Source organism: Nipponia nippon, unplaced genomic scaffold (assembly GCF_047370975.1).
Source record: "Nipponia nippon isolate SJK-2023a ecotype South Korea unplaced genomic scaffold, ASM4737097v1 scaffold_1, whole genome shotgun sequence".
NCBI lineage: Eukaryota > Metazoa > Chordata > Aves > Pelecaniformes > Threskiornithidae > Nipponia > Nipponia nippon.
In genome coordinates, this window is record NW_028262290.1 from 61,130,657 (window position 1) to 61,154,949 (window position 24,293).

The following is a 24,293-nucleotide window of genomic DNA, read 5'->3' on the forward strand; positions in this document are numbered from 1 at the left end:
TCTCTCTAGACGCCATGATTCACGCAAAACCGTCCCCACCAAGCCAATCTATTGCTCAATGCCTACCTATCACCCTGCCACAGGAAGCATTCCCCTCAAAAAAAGAAACTCGCTCTTGTTCAACTAATACTGAAGAGTCCTGAGAACAATGATTCATTCCCAGGCTTTCTTGTGAAATAGCAATAGCTTCCCCCTGTCCCGCTTCGTCCATACCTCAATTCTCACTTTTCCCCATTTCTTTCCACACCCTAAGACACTACCTAGTGAATACACTAGGAGACAGCTACTTTTTAGACTGGAAAAGAAGATGTAGATAAATTCCAAGTACTGTGTATTTATACATAAAGCTCTTAAAAATAAATGATGGCTTCTCCATTGTATTAATAAAGTCAATTTTTTTTTTTTGGTAATTTGAGGAATTCTTAGACAAAAATGTAAGAGGAAGAAATACGCTACATTTAAATAATTTGTAACAGCACTTCTGCAAATAACCTTTTAAAATGTAGGTGTAACAATACTAGTTTCACAAACGTGTAAGAACCTAGATGTTTCATAACCTTTAAAACCTGGAAGAACTCAATGGTGTAGTGAATATGAACTTATTTCTTTTGAAATGGAATGTAGATTATAAGGTATCTTGGCCTGGAAAAATCAACACTTAAAGCATTTCTTCTGCTACTTTAGAGTATGTATAACTTAAGAGCAGTACAAGTCATTTGTCTATTCCAGAAGTCACTTGGCTGCAAAGTTTTCATTTGGCTTGCAAAAAATCTTTACTAAAGAAAACCTGAAGTATTCCAGGACAGGTCCACATTGGTACATGCCCTCCTCCCTTCCTTACCGTATCTACTTTAAAGACATCTGAATCCATTAGATGTAAGACATATCTAAACCCATCCATATTTGATACTTCTAAATCCAGTCATAAAACTTCCTGTAGCTATTCCAAGAGTTAATATGTAATTTATGCAAAACCTAAGCTGCTCTTAAATTAAAAGTCCGTCTATTTTTTTGTGAATACTACAGGATTAGACATACTAATTTTTATGTTGTGAGGAAAGGACTAGTGCACGCTTTGGATTGAAGTCTCCAGTCAATAGAACAGGTCTCACCACCAACAAAAAAAGATTGCCACTATTAACTCTAACTGTGAGGTTTAAAAAACACATTCTTAGTGCTGTTTAACTTTTCTTAGTGTTAAGTACAAGAGATGCTGAAGAGTTTAGTAGTAGCAGCATCTCACCTGTATCTCCAAGTTCATACAGCGTAAAGCCATCTACATTAAGATAACCTTGAAATCTTTCTCTGTTTATCCAGGATGACAAATCACCATCTTCATACTCTAAGAAAAAAAAGAAAAAAAAGAATGCATTAGAATTTTTTTTTTTGTAAGGTGGGCAATCAGATTTATTTATTTCAGTACTATAGAGGCAGATGCTATTTTTTCCCCTTTTTTCCTTTTACTGTTGTTAGACAAGATCTCACACATTTCTTGACATTTCTCTTCAGTTTTAACACTTGTAAAGCTATTTTCAATTGTTCAACAAAAGCTAAGTGTATATAGCAAAGCACGAAAAACTGATTTGGTGATTATTTTTTCCCAAATCGAGGACAAACAATACTATTCTAGAAGAGAACTGTGACCCAGTGCTGAAAGGAACAGTTTCAATCCCTGTTTTTAAAGGGGGTGGGGTGGGGTGTCAAGTTTCAAACAAAGTAAAGAGATACAAAAATACAGAAAGCAGTATTTGTGAGAGTCCTGAAATGAAATAGAAACCAAGAAAAAGTAGATGCATTAACAGCATTGTGAATGTAAATGAACAAATATTTACATATGATTCAGAATCAATTATACTGAAGGGTACAGTTTCAGATGCTAGATGTTTTAACCCATATAGAATCAAACACATTCCACCAACACAATTATAATTAGATCTTAATCACAAGTAAAAAAGAAAAATGTACATAAACATATATATGATGCATATATGTACACACACATATAAATGCACATTAAATGAATAAATTTGTATTAAATCCTATTGTATAGAGTGAATTATCAATAGCTTCAGGTTAACAATTAATTGTCATAGGATTGTAGCAAGCAATTCCAAACATAAAGCTTCCCGTAGATCTGCATCCCATACTCCTACTGTGGGGAAGAAAAAAAAAAAAAAACAAAACAAAACACCAGACAAGGCCAGAGCATTGAAATGGATTTTGCTAAAACTTTTTCTTATAGTGAGCTCTTCATATTTCTGCCCCAGTCATAACAATTGCACATTTAACCTTATCCAGTCTCTTATACTGTGTCTTCGTAACTTGTTTGATTTACAGTAAGGTTTCCAGTATATTATAAAAGAGTAGATTTTTTACAAAGTAAATTAGAAGCCTGGATTATTACAAGTTTGTGTTTGTTTTGAAAGGTGTGGAAGAAGCAAGCGGGCCACACAGCAAAAAGCACTTCGTAAGTGTTTCTCTTTGACAAGCTTTCCTTCTCCAGGCCCATTTAAAAAAAAAAAAAAAATCAAATGCAAATCAAGAAGGCTATAGAGTGAATTTTTATCTGGAGGATGACTGGTAAGGCAACAGACTGAAGAGGAAGACAAGTACAGCCATTCTATGAAATTACAAAGAATATCCTTGATGGCTCATCTGGAGTATTTTGCTGTGGTACTACCGATCCTCAGAAACTAAAACAGCAGAACCATCTTCTGAGTGATATCTGTTCAACTTAAAGTAAAAACTTGAATTTAAAATAATCTAAATCAAGAGTAGATGTTTTGTAAATAAGCAGTGTACCTATAAGCCAACCCATTATATGCAATGTAAGTGCGTGTGTGTACATGCATCGAACAGACTATACAGCATGTGCTTCACAGAATAGTCTGAGTATAATCTAGCACTTATATATGGATATCCATACATATCAATATACAGTTTTTATATAAATGGCAGATGTACTGCTGTCAGTGGTGTTATGAAACACTACTAGTCTCAGGTGACCATTCTACAGTCTACATGCTGAACAAGCCAGTTAAAGTAGTTTATCTAGACTAAAATTGCATATCAACTGCTCCAGTGACAACAGTTGATATCTCCATAACCCCTTTTTGTGAGGGTACACTTTCAGGAAAGGAAAAACAGACTGAATGGTCAACCATTCTATGTATGCATAGTACGCTCCATCAGTTATATAGGGAGAGGTTATGCTGTCTGACCCTTTCCCACTACCAATAGGCAAGTAACACAAATGTGAAAGTCACATATGCTCAAAGCTATCAGTTAAGGCCTTCCAAATTTTAATATTGGGAATAAAGGCAGAATCAGTTTCCTCTTCCTTCACAGTTTCTGAAGGAAGGCTTGTTATACTAAGAAAGTATACAGCCTGTATTCCCAAGGCACAAAAAGCTCAAACTGGACCCTTTTACATACTCTCTGAGCAGAGTATGCATCTGAAAAAAAATCAAGTTAACTTCAAGAGAGAGAGCTCTGACTGTCAGGAAGAGCACTTAAAAAAAATCTGATTAACCATTTGGAAATATAAATTAATCTTATGTGTGACTCCTCTTCAGCAAGAGTTTTCTTCTATTTTGTATATGATGAATTTTGACAGTGCGTGAAGGGCTAACTTTTATAAGTGCACTAATGCCAGCAAAGCAATAGTATCAGAAGCTACAGCTTACTGATAACACAAAGCAAACGCCATCACTTCTACATCAGTATTGCTAAAACTAATTCCTTCTCAGGTGCATACTGTTCCGTAAGAACTAATTAGTTTTTTCTCTTCTCCCTCATGAAAGAGCTGTTATTTATCATAAAATTGGGGAATTTCCCAGCACCAAAACACAATCTTCGAAAAAATCCCAACTGTTCCAGTTTCTCCATATATACTTTAAATATCTTGTCTTAAGGTAATGTCCACTTTTACTTACCATCATAAACAAAGTAAGTTCCATCTTTGAAGACCACAACAGCAGGCAATTCAGGCAATGTCACATACTGAAAGAGGTGGTTTTCGATTAATGCATGGAAGATTAAAAGATTTTTAAAAAAAAAACAAACAAAAGAAACCTTAAATTGTGGAAATGTAGCCCATGGGGAAAATTTCAAAGTACATTTAAATGTTTTCTGTCTGCATTTACTAAAATAAATTTATCAGTTTCCACGTATTAAAAATAACACAACATAAATGTATTGGAGAGGTAGGTCTCAAAGTGTAAATGAAGCAGGACTTTTACTAGTATCTACAGTAGCATGAAAAATATTTTATTGGTTGGACATGAACTTTAGATAGGAGATCATAACTTGAGGGTTTTATCAATCATGCTCTCTGTTCCCAATTTGTGCTGTTGTCAGCATACTTGTCATACCGTTACTTCTACTAAATGGACAGTCAATATTGTAAAGTAAAATAGTAACATTGATAACATGTCCCACTAAATCTGGGCTATTTCCTGTAGTTCAGGCTGATGGGAATATAAAACCACAGCTTCAGCAGACAGGGCTGCAAATAGGCCTAATTTAGGCCAACAGAACAACAAATGCCTGCATTACCATTCTAAACATGATATTTAGGATGGTCAGCAACATACTGGAAAAAAAAAAATAAAATACAAGGTGTAGAAACCTTTCCCTTGGAACTTAAAAGAATCTTATTCAGCTCATGTTTTCAGTAAACTGCCACAAAAGAAATACTGCATCTACTCCTTACTGCTTGCTACCATTCTAAGTTAAAATTCTAATAGCATTTGCTGTTAAGAAAGGACTGTATCATGAGCTTAGTTTTGATGATGATGTTGGCTGAATTGTCTAATTTACTGATACGTTTGGGAAACATAAGAACAGTATCATGAGTGCTTTTACAAATGACACGCCTTCTGTAATTATTCTGCATTATTTTTCTTGGAAATAAATGTAAAAGCAGTATGTTTATAAATGTAACAGCTCATATGAATGAGCAAGAAGGTGGTAATCCTATATGTCGCTTTATTCTGTTATTTGCCCAAAACATAGTTTAGCATCTTTAAAGGGTAAATCAGTCTATGTATAGCTTATGGCTTGCAAAAGATGCCTGAAGCTTGGAACGAGATTACCTAAGGTGACAAAAAAAAGCCTAACAGTGAATACTGTCATGCAAAGCCTCATTACAACTAGCAACCAGTGATTTAATAACATTTTTCCTTCTCTCCATAGAATATTGCATACCATCACTACTTCAGTTTAAATAACATTTGTGCGAAATTACATTCAGTAGGAACATCAGCTCACTGCTTACATCACTGTGATCACAGAATCTCAAAAAGTTCCAGTCTTTTACACTCTTTCCACTGCACGAGCGAACAGTACTTTTCTTGCTCAGCTGGGGTTGAAGTGCAAATAGCAATATTCAAATTGAGGTAATTTTTGATACAAGGCTTCTGGAAATCTAACAATACACTATTTATAATGAGGCCAGTTCTACTTATGACGTTGGAAAATGCAGGTGCCTAGAAAAATAAATTATGCTAGTTCTCACTCTGCTAATCCCAAACTAATTTCAAAGTCATACATTATCAGGCATGGAGTAGACTTAGATCCCAACTGGAGATAACAATAAATGAAAAAGCCTCTTGATTTTGCTTCAACACATAAGCAACATGGTTAGACTAACAACAGTAATAGCAATTTTTTCCACCCTTGTGACTAACTGTAAATAGTTTCCTTGTTACAGAATCCTCCAAAGAGCCACATGAGAATTCTGCAGCCAGTAGACTGGATCAGGTTGATCCCTGGGTAGACTAATCTTCTGATCAGCTGTACTGCACAAGGTGAAAATAACTTACCTTTTCACCTACTTCTCTGATTATTAGGGTACCAGTAGTACTCCATGACACAGACCCCCAAACTAGTTATAAAAGTGGTTGGTGAAAAGGCTCCAGGAGCAACAAGAGCTTTGCATTGGCTAAAATTCAAAGTATCTACCTTCTTGAGGTACGGTCCACGTTGAGTTCTGCATATCTTCTGTTTAATTTTATAAATATGACTAAGCAAGTAATTTGGACAATGAAAAGCAATGACAGACTGAAACTTGGTTTGTATTCTTTCCCCATATAGACTCAAAAATTAAATGTTTCAGTGTAATTAGTTTGAAATTTATCAAAGCCAAATACATTGTAAGAAGCCATCTCTGTGCCACCAGAACAGTAAAACTACATATACGAGAACTATACCATTTCTGTGGAAATAGTAGGAACTGGAACAGCTTACCTCAGGCAGCACATCTTCTGAGGCAGAAAAAAAGTACGTATAAACAATTAGTTCTGAAGCAACTTCAATGTATTTTTCCTGCAAAAAAACATAAAATGTTTTTTAATTTCTGAACTTTTATTATGCTTCCAACAAAAGTTTTGTGACATACCTAATCTTCAAAGCGTAATTAGAAAATATAGTTATGACACAAGATTGTAAAAACACTTCAATAAATGTAAAAAAAGATGAGAATTTGTTACAAGCTTGCACTTCAGTCTTTTAGAAGATATTTTAAACTACATCTGTGAATAGCCAAAACAAGTAACTTTACTTAATCAAGCTTCAAACCTTTAAAGGAGATTCACCACCAACATACACAAAAAGTACACGATGTCTCTTCTGAACATGCTCGAACATATGCTGGCTAGGAAGTGGCCTGATAAGAGGTCTGGGAGGAGGGAAAAAAAGAGAAAAAAAATCTCAGTTTCTGCAAGCTGAAAAACCCAAATAGAAATCCCCAAGAAAATGCCATACAGTTTTTTGTGTGGTTTTGTTTTTTTTAAACTAAACTCCCCAATGCAAACTCATTTAATTTTTCAATTTATTATTTCAGTTTCAACTAAAAGGAAAAAAACTAAAAATCCCCCCCCAAATAAACCTGTTATGTTCCTCAAATAGCATACTTAAATTTGAAATTAATATCTTAGCACAAAATGCTGCTATGATGTAAACATGCATGCCATTTACTGGCCACAGAATCACAGATTAGGTTGGGTTGGAAGGGACCTTAAAGATCACCTAGTCCAACCCCCCTACTGTGGGCGGGGACATCTTTCACTAGATCAGGTTGCTCATATCCCAGTCCAACCTGACCTTGAACACTTCCAGGGATGAGGCACCCACAGCTTCTCTGGGCAACCTGTTCCAGTGTCTCACCATTGTTAGAGCAAAAAACATCTTCCTTATGTCCAATCTGAATCTAACCTCTTTCAGTTTAAAACCGTTGCCCCTTATCCTGTCAGTACAGGCCCTGATAAAAAGTGTCTCTCCATCTTTCTTATAAGCCCTCTTTATACAGTGAAAGGCCACAATGAGGTCTTCCCAGCAACGATAAGGTCTCAGTGATTTGAGAGATAAAATTCTGAATGTAAGCACAGCAGTTAAAAAATGTGGTTTTAGAAATAAATAATCTTACAAAATTCTGGTGAATTATTAGACATCACTGACATTCCTAAACTACAGAATTCTGAACAATAATTATGTACCTATATGAATGATTCTTAAGTATATTTAAGAATGAAGGAAAAAATGTGATTCTTTTTTCTCATAAAGATTACTGTCCATAACATTTTGAGGCCACAGGCCACTGTAGGGAAGGAAGAAAAAGCCAACAGAAATTGTTATGAACAATTCTGTAAAAGCAATTTCCTTATATTGCCAATTGCCGCAACTTTTCAGATGCATAAGCATATATTAAACTGATATTTCTAAGATAATTTTCAAGTATTAAACAGATTCTGCCTTAGTAATGCTGTCTACCTACCAGCCAACATTTAGGTCAGTACTCTTGTTTCTGGCTTCCATGAGTTTCATTTGTTCAGTTTCCACTACTTTGAAAAGCCCCTTAGTTCTTGCACTGTAAAGAAGGTATTGTGACTAGCCAGTCTCTACTTACTTCCTCCGTGCAACTCACCACCAGTCTCACATGCAATCGCATGTGTAGTACATACAGTTTTTAACTTCAGGTCAATGTCTTGTTCTTTTTTAAATAGATTTAATTTTTGGCCCACCTCAAAATCCTACAGAAGTTTTAAGCCACGAGAACCAGTCTCACAGAAGAGTATACTTACCCTGCCACTCTATTAGCAAATTCAATTATATCATCTTTGGTTCTAGGTCCTCTATAGTTGTATGCCAAGTCACCTTTTAAGCTAGATAAATAGGAAAGACAAAAAAAGAACAGAACTGAAATCAACTAAGCTATGTCTGCACATGTAGAATTACTCAATCTTCACATGTTTATTAGTCACCTTTTAGCAAGCGATAAGCAAGGTATTTTTTCAAATAGTCAGATAAAAGAAACAGCAAAATATAAAACTCAATAATGCAATACAACGCAATTATGGAGTAAAAACTTATTTACACAATATCTGATTTACTGACTTCTAAAAATAATTAACATTCTTTTATGATTATTTTTTTCTAGTGCACAGCAGTCATTTATTTTGTAAACACACAGATCATTTGGAACATTTGCTTATGACCACACAAAAAACCCCACACACGCAAAGCAAACCCCAAACATTCAGCATTTTCACAAGGACTAATTCCTAAGTGGTATAAGACAAACATATAACCTTCTTTAATGCTTTTCTATAATTGAAAAGTATCAAATGACCTGCAAAACCTTCTGAATTTATGGATTAAATTAAGCTTCCGTGAAGTCTTGGTTAGTTTATTATACTCTGCAGACAGGGGGTATAGCATGCTTGCATTATAAGGATAGTTGAGTAAGTTTTACAAATTCTAACAGGCTTTCTATGAATCCATATAGGCTTAGGAAACTCACAGGAAAAAAGTAATCATAAACCCCATTTTCTATGCCTCTATATGCCAATAAAGTTTTTCATCCTTAAAGATTAATAAGCTAAACATCTTTGTTGCCTTTTTGAGAAAACTAACTTAAGATTTATTATACATTATGAATATTATTTGCTTAAACAATAACCTGCTAACAAACCCAGTACGTTCATAGTAAAAAGTACTCAAAATTATTAAGCCTTTATTTAACATGACCTTGTACTAGACTATACACTATACATGTTATAAGTAAGTACGTATAATATCATTACAGACTGGTATTTTCCTATCAATTTTGTCCTCCATTGATTTTTTTTATTTTAATTACATGAAGAAAAAATCTACATATACTTCTCTTGTCAAATAACTGCTCTCACACTTCACCCTATATAGTAATGGCTACTGTCGTTTACATAAGATTTTCAGGTACACTGAAGAGGAGAGAGGTAATTAAAAATAAGAAAATGCAATCAACAACTCACAAAAAGTTAACAGGAAGACTCAGGTATGCACTTACTGCCTGAATCACGCTAAAGGTGTCACATCAATGGGTGCATGAAATTCCTTTTAATAATTTTATATATATATTTATATTTGAAATATATATTTATATACACACACTTTTACAAAGTTGCATAGCAAACAGCAGTTAAATGAATTCCAAATTTGCTAACCTGCCTTTAAGAATTCTGTTTCTAAGTAAGATGCTTGATATTACTGAATTTCAAAGCAAAACAGTCCAGTAGAAATCAAAGATAATGTCAAAATGAGATGGTGGAGTATTTTTGTTTGGTTGGTTTTGTTTTGGGGCTTTTTTGTGGTTTGTTTGCTTGGGATTTTTAAGCAAGAGAGGACTATTTTTTACTGTTGTGAAATCAGTGGTAGGATAGGTAACTGTTAGAAATTCAGTGAGAAGCATCAACTTACAGCTTAATTGTTGGATAGCCTCGCACTCCAAATTCAGATGCAATACCTGAAAGAAATGTGTTAATGCCAGAGTGAACCAAGACTTTCTTGCTCTCTTACCTTAATCTTTAAACATAGTTTACTATTCAAACCACATAAAAAAATGAAAAATCTACCACTTAGTTCAGTATGAATTATTTTACTTGCTTTCAGGAAGCTGCTGTTATGAAGCTACATCATTAAATTTTGGACCTCTTTCAGAGGTACTGCAAGGTTCTGGCATAGGCTCTCAATTCGTATGTCACAAGTCAAATGGCATGAGAATCCTCTGAATAGACATGCTGGGTCAGTTTTCACCAAAAGGTAGTATGCATTTAATATGAACATACAATTGGCTAAAAATATCAGAGGCAAGAATTAAGCTTCATGGATGTAAAGTTGGAAATATTAATGCTTAAGAGAAATATAAAAGACAATTAACTACTCATGTGCTACAGTAATGGGTAACAACAAAGGTACATTATCATACTGTAGTAGTTACAAAAAAGTTAGTTTTTAAAGCATATTCTGCAGAGGTAAATGGTGAAGTTGATGACTGTAGACCGAAACAGACACTGTCTAAGCAATCAGTTACTTAGCTGCTGCTTACTAAAGTGGCAAAAAGTAAGATAATTGCAGAACTTTTTCCCCCACCTCATGTTTGTTTAAAACCTTGTAACTTGCTCCCATCAATTAGAGTACGATTTGCAACCACGCTTCCAGTTGTGAACATAGCAACTGCCACCTCAAGCTACACTTTCCAGTCAATTCATTGTTTTCCAAAAGTTAAACTAAGTAGTCTTCAAAAAAGGCTAAATACAAGCCTAAAATTCTGACAATGCTTGTGCAATTCCCTACTGAAAAACAACCCCTGCATTCAAAACGCACCAAGATTCAATACTTCTAACATAAACATGCTGAAGCTACCAACCACATGCCAGAGCAGCAGATGTGGGAGGACCTGTGTGCAGAGCTCTGAATAACAGTTCAGAAACCATGATCCTAAGGTTGTCTGCCTGGATCAAAACCATAATTGCACAGAACTATAAATAAAACTAGCAGCTCACCTACTGCCATCTTAGTCAAAGGAGACTGATCTAAGAAATATGCATACTAGGATCAGTTTGATTCTGATCCTTTTCCCTCATAGCTGTACTACATAGAACTATAATGCATTAAAATCTGTATTAAAACATCGAATCACAAGAGCTGTCGACAGGCAGTTAGTTTCTCCTTGCACAGCTCTTGGGTACAGTCAGAACTACAAAATAGACATTTTTTAATATATTTTTTAAACATCCCAGCCACGGAGATTACTAAAATCCTTTCAACATCACAGAAGTGATTTACTTATTTACATCATTACCTCCACTTGCCGATATGAAGAATGCAGTATAGGCAAACAGCAGCAACTATGCTAGTCCCAGGTGTGACGTATTTCTACTTCACTCACATTCAGTGGACTTCTGAGGCTAACCCTTATGAAAATTCAACTGATATCGCACTGGGTGACTGTTCTGTTGAGATAACTGCTGTATCCTCATTCCACACAGCTACCAGAGGCAACACTTATTGGATGCTTTATATGTTCAGCTGTGATCTCAACTCTCTGATGACAAGCTACCCAAAGTTTAGATTTTTCATACTACTTCACATTCCTATTAGGAACACAAACTATGCAGAGCCAACCATTCATGTTCCTTCCTAGTTACGCATGTGTGCCCAGCTGCATTTCCTTCTGATATTCTCAAGATTGAATTACTTTGATTTCAAAGAATCTTTAGATTGGGAAGGTATTAAGCAGAGATGACTGAGCTTTTCATATCCAGATGTTGTAAAATTTCCACTTTCAAAATAAAAGCATGACACTATTTCAAAAGACTTATTGGACTTTGTTCTTCATAAAACTGGTAACAAATCTGAGAAAAAAAACATTTCTAGGGCACAAAGGTACCCTTGCAGTTTTCAGTAATTTTTAAATATGCAAACCTGAATTTTAGAACAAAAACAAAGTGCCAATTCTGTTCTAGGTATCAAATACAAAAATTTAGTATCAGGATGACAGATGCAAATATTTCAGGGTAAGAGTTTATACAATTTATATGATTTAGAATTTTATATACATGACTGGAATGTTAGAGATCCACCAAATCTATTCTCAGTTTTGAAGTTACCTGGTTGCATGATCTTGAAATTTTTAATTCTCCAGACTTATTTTTCCTTAGCAAATAAGTATCTTTAAGATGAAACATGAGGTCAAATTTATGTGGTTTTACAGAGAAAGCTACATACAAAAAATTGGTGTTTGAGACAAGATCATTTTCATCTCAAAAGACCAAACTCTGCTATATGTAAGCACAGAAAAACTGGAATACCACTGAAAAAGGTATTCTGCATAATATTTTATGCAAATATAACAATCCTGAAAAATCAGGTTTAACATGTATTAACCAAAAACATTACGTGTATTAACAGAGTTTTATTACATATATATCTTACTTGGGCCCCACTGCCCCCTATGCCTTCCCTCTTAAATATCCTCCTGGTTCAACATAGATTTAAGTGAAATGACAATAAACAAGCACTCTAAAACTGAGAAAATACTGTTAAGCATGCAACAATCCTCTCATGTCTACGCAAACCACTTCTCTGAATACCTGAAGTTTGGGGGTTTCTCTGAAAAGGTCAGTACATATGAAAGGCATCATCAAAAAAGAAAGTGTTAAAATAGCTGAAATTGGTTCTTCAAGACGACATTTACAGAGAAACATGGGGAGAAATTGGCTCAACACTGATGTAATGACTTCAGTGACTCCAGCTGGCTTTTGGTGTAACATCTTAAGGACTGGTTACCTGAAAAGTATGACACCAAGAACAGAAGCACTTGTCAAACAGTAATACAAGGAACCTAAAATTGGATGCTGTCAAGAGACACACCACGTAAAGATGTTTGTGTAACGGTACTCTGAGAAGCATATCAAAAGCGGATCTTTGAAAAGCTTTTACCTTCCATTTGCCAGGAAGAATTCCCTACACAAAGCAGAAACAAGTGTGATAAACGCATACTACAGCACGTAGAAAGAAAAAGATCAGGAAATTGTGCTCCAGTGGCTGTTTGCATACATTTGCTATGACACAGAAGAATGACTTAACAAAAAAATTAAGAACAGTTTTAAAACAGAGGCTGTCATGAAATTACCCTTAACCAAACCATACTTACTAGAAAAGGAAGTTGCATCCATCTTCCCAACTTTTACTGGAGAGCCCATGTTTTTCATTTCTATACCCACTTCATTCCACACAGGCTCCAGTTTCTTGCAGTGGCCACACCAAGGTGCGTAAAACTGAGAAGCAAATACATTCGATTTAAAAAATAAAAAAAAAAAAAAGAGAGAGAGAGAGAGAGAGAAGTTAATGAAGAGCAATTAAGAGAAGTTGATTCTATGTTTAACCCTCAAATACACGAGCGAGGCTTATTTTCCAGTCGTTGTGTTCTTTAAGTCTTAATAAAACTGCAAATTAATTACAAAGTTGGAGTAACAAACAGAGCTTTTACGATTTGGTGCCATTTTTAATATGAAAGCACAAGTTTGGAAAGAATAAATTCAATTGCTATACTATTATACGATTTCTTATTTAAAAATAGACTGTGTGGTAACATTTAAGAAAAAATCTAATCTCTTTTGGAGTATTTTCCTCTTTTTTTGAAGGTTAAAAGATCATGTAATCAATCTATCTGGGAATATGAATTTATTTGCCAATAGGGGAATATTATTCTCTGAAAGGAAGGGCAATATATATATGTATACTTCCCCAAGCTGCCCTCTGGATTTCAGTTCTTCAGCAACTACTTTTATACAACCACACTGTAAAACTGATCCCATTTTCTTAGGGCCAAGCAGAGCTGAGAGACTTCATTTCATCTTTCTGCCTATGTCTTGCTGCAACACCTCAGTGAAATTAATCAGGAAGATAGTGTTTTGGTATAACAAGATCAAGTCACAACTTGACAAAGTTGGTTTTGTTTTACTATACATTACTGATCAATTCTGAATAGCATATATAGTTTTCCCCACTCAAAAATCACAGATCTGAATTATACAATTTGGGAATTACGGTTCATATTTGGGTGAGCTAAAAAGAATTTTAATCTCATTCCCAAACAAGCTCGATCTTTTTAATAATTCCTTGCCTCTGAAATAAGGAGCACTGAATCCTTCCAAATATGTTAGAAAAGTAAAAGAAGGCTCTCATATGTTTGATGTTGTAGTGCTAAATGTCTAGAACACAAATTAGCTGGTACAACTATAGAATGGCACTGTAAAAATTCTGAACAGAGGTTATCACCTCCTGACTGTAAGTGTTAGGTAATCCGCTTTCCTTTTTTAAGGACTGTAAAATGTAGGATGAAGCCTGTCTGCATCCAGTACTCAGTCTAATTCCTGTTTCCTCCTAAACAATAGAGACAGATTGCTTATCCATCCTGTCAGAAGAATTACTGTCATATAATTTTTCTCCACCATGTATAAACGATTTTCCAAATGATGAAGCAGCCTTACTACAGAGTGTAGCATTGTACATTTTGTGTTTTGATTTCCACTAGCAGGTCTTCCCATTTTTCTCATATACTCACATCTACAAGCCAAATATCATCTTTACGGTTTTCTTTAAACCTAGGAGGGGAAAAAAAAGAAATCAATATATGATATATCTGAAAATAAGTGAAGTGCGTGTGTGAAACAAGCAAAGTCTACAATTAAGTAGGTATAAAGCTATAGATACAAGAATTCTGTTTGGTTTCTTTCTTTAGGAGTGGAGGGAAGGAGGAAATAGTTATTTTTCAGTATTAAGATTGCCCCTGCACATGATACCACATACACAGTTGTACTAATTAGGTTTCTATAACTATTTGCTAAGACCAAAAAAAAAAAAATCCACAACAGAAAACCAGTAAGAAATCAGAAAACACATCAAAACATACAAAAGATATTTGATTAGGATATGTAATCTAAGGGGAAGAAGTATTTTGCAGCTGTTCTAATTATATTAAATACTGTGGTCGACTGTTTAGAAAATGTTGCATTTTTATAGATCAACTAATACAGACTCTTAGAGCATTGGTCTACACTGTTAATCTTAGCTTTACTGAATGTAGACTAACTAAATTATCTTTAATGTTAACATGCAAAGCAATTTTAGTTCGACCTCCTTCAACACCGTACTATAGGTCTGCCAGTTTATGTTTTTATCAAAGGTGCACACAAGAAAGCAACTTACAGGAATAAAAATGTTCAAGATATTGATAAAAACAGATACACAAGTACTACTGAACACTTAATGCTAGACAAATGACATCTTAATGAACTGACTAGCTTTATTAACTTTAAATCTGTCACTAAATGCTAAAACCTCTAAAACAAAAATAGAACATGATAAATCAAAGTTCCTTGGTACCTCTTGAAATGTTGCTTACACATTTCACTGAACTGTTGTCACTACAAGATCATAGAAATTATCACATTACTTAACTATTTCTATGTTGAGAATTAAATAAGCCAGAATTTTAATGTAAGGTTTATTTTTGTAGAAGATGGGCTTTGTAAGAGTGACTAGAATTGGGAGTAATGTCACATGCTATAAAATACATTATACAACATTCTTACTGTAACACTTATTATGAAAGAAGATGAATATATATATAATTACACAATAAGAGTGTGACCTACACTCTAAGCTAATACCCAATTAATAGAAGTTATAGCCCAACTCATCAATTCCCAATATGCAGCATGCCTATAAATGGCTCATAGGCAATCAGCAGAATCGGAGAACATTTATTATATTTTATTTCAAGTTGAATAGATTTGTAACGGTCCACAAGGATCTTGAAGAAATACTAATGCTGATGCTGGCCTAGTGTTTGAAAGAATTAATTCAGAAATCATTAATATAATCTAATTACAGTGCTGAGTGTTTGAAACTTAGAATTTCAGAATTTCATTGTTAAATTCAAGCCTTTTTTGTTTTATTGATGGCATACCAAGGTTGTAATTCTTGTACAGCAGAAAAGGTATTTGCAGCGACTAACATAAAACTGCTACAGGAAAGCAGCATTTTTAAGTCACAGAATTGCTTAGTCGACACTTCACCAAAAATTTACTTCACCACCCTAGAGTGTTACAGAGCTAATGAAAGAACTAGTTAGAGTCTAGCATCTCTTGAGAACTCTAATGAAGCTCTAGCTAACTACAATTACAATGTCAAATAATTGGTTATGATGCAAGAGGCAGAAAGCAGCTACTGAATCATGAGATCCTGGGCTGTGCTTCAATTTAGAATATCACCTTTGGTTTGTAAAAGAAGAATTTACAATGAAATGTTCTCCCGCTGCCACAGTATGACTGTTACGGGAGACTGCAAAGAGCATTAAAGCACTGAGAAAGGTAGACTGAAATCTACAAAACCAGTAGACAGCAGAAAGGAAAGAGGGAAAGAAAGGAAACATCTGGAGGCAGAACATTCCAAGGGAATTTAATAACTCTGGCTTAAGATATTATAAAAAAACCTGTCATTTTTACAATAATAATTTTCAAGTTGTACCACGCATTTACAAGCACCTATTTAATCAGCTTCCGCAGAAACTAAAATCTGAAGTGTGACTAAAACGAACTATCAAACCCATTCTAGTTTTGGTAATGTCAATGATTAAATTATTAGACAATATTAAGAAAGTTCAACATACTGTTGAAGAAAAACAGAAATCTCTGTACAAATGGGTACTTAGGCATTTTCTGAAGGTGCTGTTTCTAGGCCCTATAAATACATTTCTGAGTGTAAAATTTCAGTCTCTCTTTTTAACTGTCCTATGCAATTCTCTGTCAGCTGACACAGGCACAATCACAGTGGTGGAGAGATGATATAGGAGTTGCGTATCCTTGAATCAAAAACTATTTGTCTCAAATACATACAACTTCCCAACATTTGGCACTACAAATGTTGTCTCAATCTCTACTTAATCCATGCATCCCACTTAATCATTAACAGTTACAAGAAACCAGCATGAAGCAAAACTGAAGACCAAAGCCACAATTCCAACAGCCTTACACCAACACAGCTGCTGCTTCTATTCCTCCCTGTCTCCCTTCTCACCCTCCTTGCACTGTTTCTGATGCTTCTGATCCTGGGTTGAGCCACCAATGCATCCTCACAGACAGAAAAGTATTTCCTTTAGTCAGGTTACTTATCTACTTCGTTATCACACTGGAACAAGTCAGCAAATATAACAAGATGAGTACTGATCTGAGGTAGCCAGCAGTTTGATCGGCATAAGCTGATAGGAACCATAGCTCTTATTTTTCATCCCTTCTACAGCGCAGCTGGGTGATGCTGGGTAACTTGCACCTCTGTTAGTTCTTCTCTGCTACTTGTTTTCCTGTATCCTGTAAGCTTGGGAAACGGACCTGCACCTTGTGCTAGTAGACATTGTTTGCAACTACCAAAATTCAAATAAACCCCAAAGTTTTCAGCAACAGCAAAAATTCCATAATGTTTAGGTATCTATAAAATGGAAAACTTCAAACCTTCACCACTCACTGCTCCCAATCTTTTTTTTTAAATTTTTTTCCTGACCTTTTTCACCATTTGCCAATTAGCTAAAAAGAAAAAAAAAAAAAAAACAAAACAAAAAACAAAACCAAAACAAACAAACAAAAAAAACCCAACCCACTGTCCTGAACAACTCACCATTTAATTCTTATTCCCAATTGCAAATCAGGCCTCTGTAGAGTTTTGTAGTTGAAAAATCCAAGTGTTCTAAAATAGGATTTTCTTTTATCAGCTATTTAAAAAAAGTTATGTGACTACAGAATTATGCTTCTTCACCCTAAAACAGCAGTTATATTTAAATTTACACCTGTGGAAACATGATATGGGAACGTGATGTGGGAGCACAGATACACGCTATTTTATTCACTCAGCCTCTTCATCTTCAGTCCTTGAAAATATGAGGCATGTTTCAAAAACAAGCTTTGAAAAATCAAGTCCAAGCAGTTCATGTGCTTCAGCTGCTTTTTCACAACACTTTAAATACCAGTCAGAGATGCTGATGTATCCCTCTTCAGTATCGCTTCCACACATTCCCATTCCCTCCCCCATAATTCCACTGCACCTCATTTGATCCTATGATTATCTGCTGTAGCTGAATAAGCAATATGGTAAAAAAGTGAATGGTTTTCTGACTGTTTAGCTCTATGATGCAATTTATCATGGATTGAACCCTCATGAAAACATCACCTTTGACTGGCTTAAATTTATCATAAAGCAGCCATCTTCTCCTCCCCTACCAACTAGTATTTTCTATACCTTCTACTTCAATTCTAATAATCATGCTCCTTTGTAGCACTTTAGATTGACCTGCTCATCTGACAAAAAAAAAAAATTAATTTGATTTTTGGAAAGTTAGTTTTTATTGGGAACAGCAAATACATAGCCAAACTGCTTAAGCAAGGCAGTACACGAACAATGACACTACACAACCAAGTTAAGGGCAGAACTACCCATTTCAACACCTCCACAATCTCAGGGCTAAATCTGTTGTAAAAGCACATTTTTACACTGGCATATAATTGGCACTTCAAGCAGCCATGAACTAGTTCTGCAGGCCTCCTTCTCTTTTCCATTTCTGGCCATGCATGAATGCACTTGTACTCATTCTCCCAACTCCTTGCAGCAGTTACACAGCAAACTCTAATGAAGAATTTGGTTAAACGCAATCAGCTTTTATTTGGGGCAGGCATCAATCCACCAATATATTTACTCTACCACAAAGAAAGAGCAAGGAAACCTGAAAACATTTTGGCAACAGCACTTGTAATAATAGCTTTTAAAAAAATTGCAAAATTAAAGTGTTTCTCAGTTTTATTAATTGCACCTACTTAATACAGGCCACAATCTTTCTGCCATTCCTGCTAAGAAAAAGACAACCTTTTCCAGCGTAGCTTTCTTGACAACCACACCCTGCGCAAAGCTGTCAGTCTGGGGTCATCCCCCCCCCGCAAAAAGCCAACCAATATTTAAGTAATAAGGCAAGACACCCCAGTACTTACGACTCATCTAGGTCCTCCACAAAACCTGCACCTGATGCCACCACATGTGCAACCACTGCGAGGTAAGGAAAAGCGTACCGTGAGTGATCTCCAAACCAAACCGGGGGTGCTCACTCATGCCGCCTGACAGGCTCACCGCCAGCGTGCCCTTCCCCCTCTCCCCTCACACCTCCAACGCTTTCCCACAGTCCCAGCCTTCCCCGCTGCCCCGCACCTCCCGGCCGCCACAGCACTGCCCGCTGCTCTCCTCGGCCTTTCTCCCCCCTGCGCCCGCCAGGCTACAGCCCCCAGCCCAGAGCAGCTGGTGGCCGCCCGGCGGTTACCTGCCGCCCAGAGGAGCCACCACCGGCGCTGCCCGCCCGCCGCTGCCATGTTGACAGGAGTCCCGGCACGCCCGGAAGGGGAAGCGGCGCGCGGCGGTGTCGACCTCTCCCCATTGCGCAGGCGCGGCGGCCGTGGGCGGGGGCGCGGGGCGAGAGAGCGGCCGTTGCAGGCCGGTTTGTGCGAGCTGACGTGGAGTGCGTGTGGGAAGGCGGAGGCGGCGGTTCTGCCTGAGGGGAGTAACGGCAGCCACGGCCCGGCCCGGGGGCGGCGTGGCCCCGCCGACTCCCGGGTCTCCGCGCCGCCGAAGGGCGCTCGCGGAGGCGGGGGGGGGGGGGGCAGTTGTGACACGGTGACGGGACGCGGCGTGGGTGGACGTTGTCACCTCCAGTGGTCTGCAGAGTTGGAGCCCGCCAGGCTCTATCATTCAATAAAATCAATACTCTGATTCCTTGGAAGGTGAGTTTCAGCAGAAAAGGTGTAGCACCTGTCATGTTGCCAGCTGTCTTCCATGGGTAGAGCTCATTCCGTACCGCTGACAGATGATGCTATGTCATCATCCCTCCTTCAGCACGCTTATGAAAAACACGGGCTTGCTGCCTGCTGCTTAATGTCCGTATCATTCTCTTTAGCTTTCCTCATTCTTTCAAACCTGTTATAGTCTTTCCTGTCTTCAACTAGCTTGTCTTTCTTTCAGTACAGATCTGCAGGTCCTGGAAGGGCAAGTAATCCAGCTGAGAAACCTTTTTTTAAGAAGTTCAGTTAGAGCAGGTCTGGGACTATTCAGCCTGGAGAAGAGAAGGCCTAGGGGAATCTTACTAATGTGTATAAGTACCTGAAGTGAGGGTGCAAAGAGGACTGAGCCAGGCTCTTTCCAGTGGTGCCCAGTGACAGCACAAGAGGCAATGGGCACAACCTGAAACGGGAGGCTCCCTCTGAATGTCAGGAATCACTTTTTCACTGTAAGGGTGACCGAGTACTGCCCACCAGTCTCCCACCTTGGAGATATTCAAAAGCTGCCTGGACATGGTCCTTAACAACCAGCTCTAGGTGACCCTGCTCAAGCAGAGGAGTTGGACCCGATGACCTCGAGAGGTCCCTTCCAACATCAGCCATTCTGTGATTCCATGATCTGTTCCTTTCCAGTTTTGACTCCTTCAGTGTAAGTTCTTACATACGTCTTCCTGCCCTATACTGGAGTTCCTTTCCTCAGCTGTACATGCAAATGTTTGCTGTCTTTGTTGGAGCAGCTTAGATTCTTTCCAGTGACAATTCAGTTCTTCTGACTTTAGTGTTGATGTCTCTTCTTCTAATGGTATGGTCTACAAGCAGCAAACGTTGCAGTTGCCTCACTTTTGAGCCGCTCTGTGTGTGCGCGCATGTGTGCGTCTTTCTGCACATCTGTAGATGCACATTGTCCTCTAGCAATAAAAATGCTAAATAAAAATAAATAAAAAATAAATAAATAAAAAATAAAAATAAAAAATAAAAATGCTAAATAAAAATAAAAAAACCTGGCTATTCATTACCTTCCTCACTAGGCCATACCTGGCCTAGTGAGGCCATCGCTTAATGCTTTGTGGGTGTAGCACGTTGGATTCATCAAATGATCCTCAGAGTTGTCCAGCCCTTTGGAAAAGCCAACTGCCAATCATAGGTTTATTGACTGAGAAACAGGTCAAGACCTGAGAGTGTATGCCACAGCTCACATTAGAATTCGAAAGTATCTGACTCTGGCCTATGGTGGACGTGTCTTTTTCTTAGCCGTGTTTCACTGAAAGATTATGCAGCATTTACACGTCTTGATAAGACTATTTCACTTTTTTTTCCCCCCTCCCCCCATCAATAGGAGTTTCATAAGTTGCTAACATCTGTATTGGATAAACTATGAGAATTGTTCGCTGAATACAGAGAATTTCTGTTCCACAGCATTTCACTTTCTGTATACCACAGTTAGCTAAGTGATGTCTGTATGCCTGACCAAATGAGAGCTGGCATCTGTTTTGATCCTAATCTAGCTGCTGTCTAGACTGAGACAATGAAAACAATTTACCCCATCAATCCTTTAGTGGAAAATCCATATGGGAGAAAATGGGAATAGCCAAGTAACTGTTAAATTAGCATAATCCTGTTCTCTTACTCAGACAGTTCACAGTTGGTTTTAAATAACTTTTAAAGTGAAAGAAACATTTTATATAGTTTTGTATAGATTTGAATAAAGCTATTTGCACATCGTTTAAGTCCTTTTTGTCAGCTTTGAAGTTTATTCTCTCTGCAAATAATGGAATATGCTCTTCCTAACTTTTGCATTTTGTGAGCCAAAGTCTTCTGCAAGCCTGTTCACTGTTCTTGAGCTATATTATTTTGAAATTGAAGGAGTCACTGTATATTTACTTCTTTGTAACTAAATTTATGTACACCCAGAACACAATACTATGCTATATTTATTTATACAACTTAAGTGCCGCTTTACTGCCTAAGATGTGATATGCATATAAAAGATAGTTCTTGCACTCAAGCCAAGTAACAAAGTATCGTGGGAAAAGCATGTGACATGCAAAAGAAATAAATAGGATAATGACAGATGAGGTCTAGAGAAATCTCAAGGGGGTTTTGTGTTTGTATTATTTCTACTATGAACATTTCATTTGAAAAAAATACTATTAATCGATTACTAAACTCACTGGAGTTTAGTGTAAGAAAGATAATCAGAGAAGAAAAGGGATGACTTTGGTAAATGAACTGAGCAGGAGGTATGAAAGAAAAGACAGAGAAGGATAAAAAGCAAAAACCACAGAGAATACTGTTGAAATCCTGGGAGGTACTGCAGGAAAAAGTGGGAATTATAGGGAGATCAGCAATCAATGAAACATTGGAAATTGAACAGACAAGTTCACGTACAAGGTTTCGAAGGCTCCTTCCAATCCATGTTGTGTAGGAAGATTTAATGGTCCTCCTGTCCCAGATAGTTCTTTTTTTGAGTCTAATAGATGGGGAGGTTCAACAAAGGCAAGATACAAGCTTTGCCTCGTGGCCTGCTGAAGGCTGCTTTTCAGAGCTTTTTTGCTGTTGCAAGATTTTCAGTCTGTTTGTGCAGGTTGTCCACTCTTCTTGCCCTGTGTGAAGGGCAGGAAAGAGGACTTATCTGTAACTCTGTCTAGATTATACAATGTGGACTTATTTTTACTGGAATGTCTGGAATTTTGCCTTAATAGAAATAATCTCTTTCAAATAATTTCCTGTCTAAGATTCATTAACATTGTCAACAGGATACCAAGGTCGATTTCAATACACATAGGCATAAATAAAATCCTTAGAATATTGAAGTTCTTTGTGCACATCTTTATTATTATACAGTGAACAGAATATCTGTGACACCATGCTAAAGGAGACTTCCCAGCATTGCCCAGCCAGGCATGAAAGGTTGTAGGGAATGATCAGACTAAAAGTGTAGAGAGAGGATGGAAGAGTGGAAAGAGAGAAAAGAAGAAAGACGGGGAAAAAAGAGGAAAGAAGGCAAAATGAGAGCTTGAACAAGAAAAAGAGGCATAGAAGAAGATGGAAGAGCATTCTGAGATGGACAAAGTTTTGGAGCTAGATTTGTTGGTAAGATGATAATGCAGCCTACATCAAGAGCTTATGACAGGGAGGGAAGAAGTTACGAGTTACGAAAACTCAGGAAGCTGAGAAGCTGAAGAGAGAATGGGTTCTATCTAATAAAGAAGGCAAACCAAGAAATTCACATGCCTTCTAATTTTGCCACCAGTAGTATCTCTTGATGCTACTGTTTTGGGGTATATTTTACTACTTGTTTTATATAAATTTTGCTGTGTATTTTGACTTCATTGTATATTATTTACTAAATATTTGCTATTATAGAACATGAAACATGTAAACATCAAAATGAAGTTTACAAAATGTTATTTCTGAAGATTTACACAAAGATTTTATACAAAATGTTTTCCAGCTATTCATGTTTTCCCTGCTGTTACATGAAATCTGAGAATGTGTGGAAAAACATATATTTCAATTTTAGTAGAAGTAGTCCCAGAATTAACTTAGTAATTTCAAAGTTAAGAGTTTTCTTTTTCAAGGTATGGAAAAATATGTTTCTTATTACTTAGTAAGGTACAGGTGTTCTGTACTTTGAGAATATTCACCTCCTTGGTATTTACCTTTTATCAAACAGTTAAGATTACAGCGCTCACAATTAAGAACTTCTGTCAAAGATGTGTTAAGCAAAACAAAAATGTAAATAAATACTACTCAAGTAGCTTTTCACATAAACCAGATAGACTGTAGGAATGAAGAGGAATGGAGGATATGTACTTTAATTTGAAAGTGATAAGTGTACATTTGTGAACCAACACTTCTTGTGTTGTTACATTTTTACAAAACACTTCTATGCACTCTTATAACTACAGGCCAGCTACAGAAGTGTTTGTCTTCATGCGTAATACAAGTACTGTTACAGACAAGAATATCAGTAACTATTGTTCAGTATTGAATTTTGTAATAGACAATATCCAAAGTTACACTGCTATAAATAGTTGATATTAGTGCTGCTTATTTCTCTTCCATTAGAGGAATAAGCTGTACTGATATGTAGTATCTTCCCATGGTGACTGCATCTATGATAGTGGGTTTGCACCACTTCAGCTGTGTCAGTACCTTCCTATAGATACAGCCTAAGTCTGTCTCATAAAATGGACTAAACCAGTAACACGATCGTCATTAATCATAGTTAAATTCAAAGTAGTGATAAACTTGTAGTGAAATAATTTCATATCTAATTAGAAGAACAGATAATTGCACATGTTCTGTTACACTTTGGGGATCTTTTTACATGCTTTGCATGAGAATGCTTGTAGGTTTTGCAAGACGCAACATGAAGTAGAATCTGAATTAAGAACATAATTGTGATGGCATGAATACTGTTGACACTGGCAGCAGAATTTGGCTGATCATGTATTAACATTTCACCTTTCCATATAACTTTAGTTTTTAGAACAGCTTGGATTGATCCTTGGGGGGGGGGGGGGGGGGTGGTTGGAGATTGAATATTTTTTTTTTTAAATCACATTTTTACATTCCTTTTATTACAGAGACACC

At 36.7% G+C, this 24,293-nt stretch overlaps 1 protein-coding gene across 2 annotated transcripts in view; it reads right to left on the minus strand.

Annotated features, from left to right (window-relative positions):
- The window catches only part of TMX3 (thioredoxin related transmembrane protein 3), a 32,703-nt gene extending 13,397 nt beyond the window's left edge, over positions 1-19,306 (minus strand). For both annotated transcript variants that reach the window (XM_087757534.1, XM_087757525.1), the window contains exons 1-10: positions 19,184-19,306; positions 18,861-18,915; positions 14,390-14,429; positions 12,977-13,100; positions 9,739-9,784; positions 8,082-8,162; positions 6,580-6,679; positions 6,250-6,327; positions 3,936-4,002; positions 1,244-1,342 (exon numbers count right to left, since the gene is read on the minus strand). In XM_087757534.1, coding sequence (XP_087613660.1) covers positions 1,244-1,342; positions 3,936-4,002; positions 6,250-6,327; positions 6,580-6,679; positions 8,082-8,162; positions 9,739-9,784; positions 12,977-13,100; positions 14,390-14,429; positions 18,861-18,915; positions 19,184-19,232 — 739 coding nt within the window. In that variant the 5' untranslated portion in view covers positions 19,233-19,306. The remainder of the gene's footprint in view (positions 1-1,243; positions 1,343-3,935; positions 4,003-6,249; positions 6,328-6,579; positions 6,680-8,081; positions 8,163-9,738; positions 9,785-12,976; positions 13,101-14,389; positions 14,430-18,860; positions 18,916-19,183) is intronic.
- Between the last annotated feature and the right edge of the window lie 4,987 nt (positions 19,307-24,293).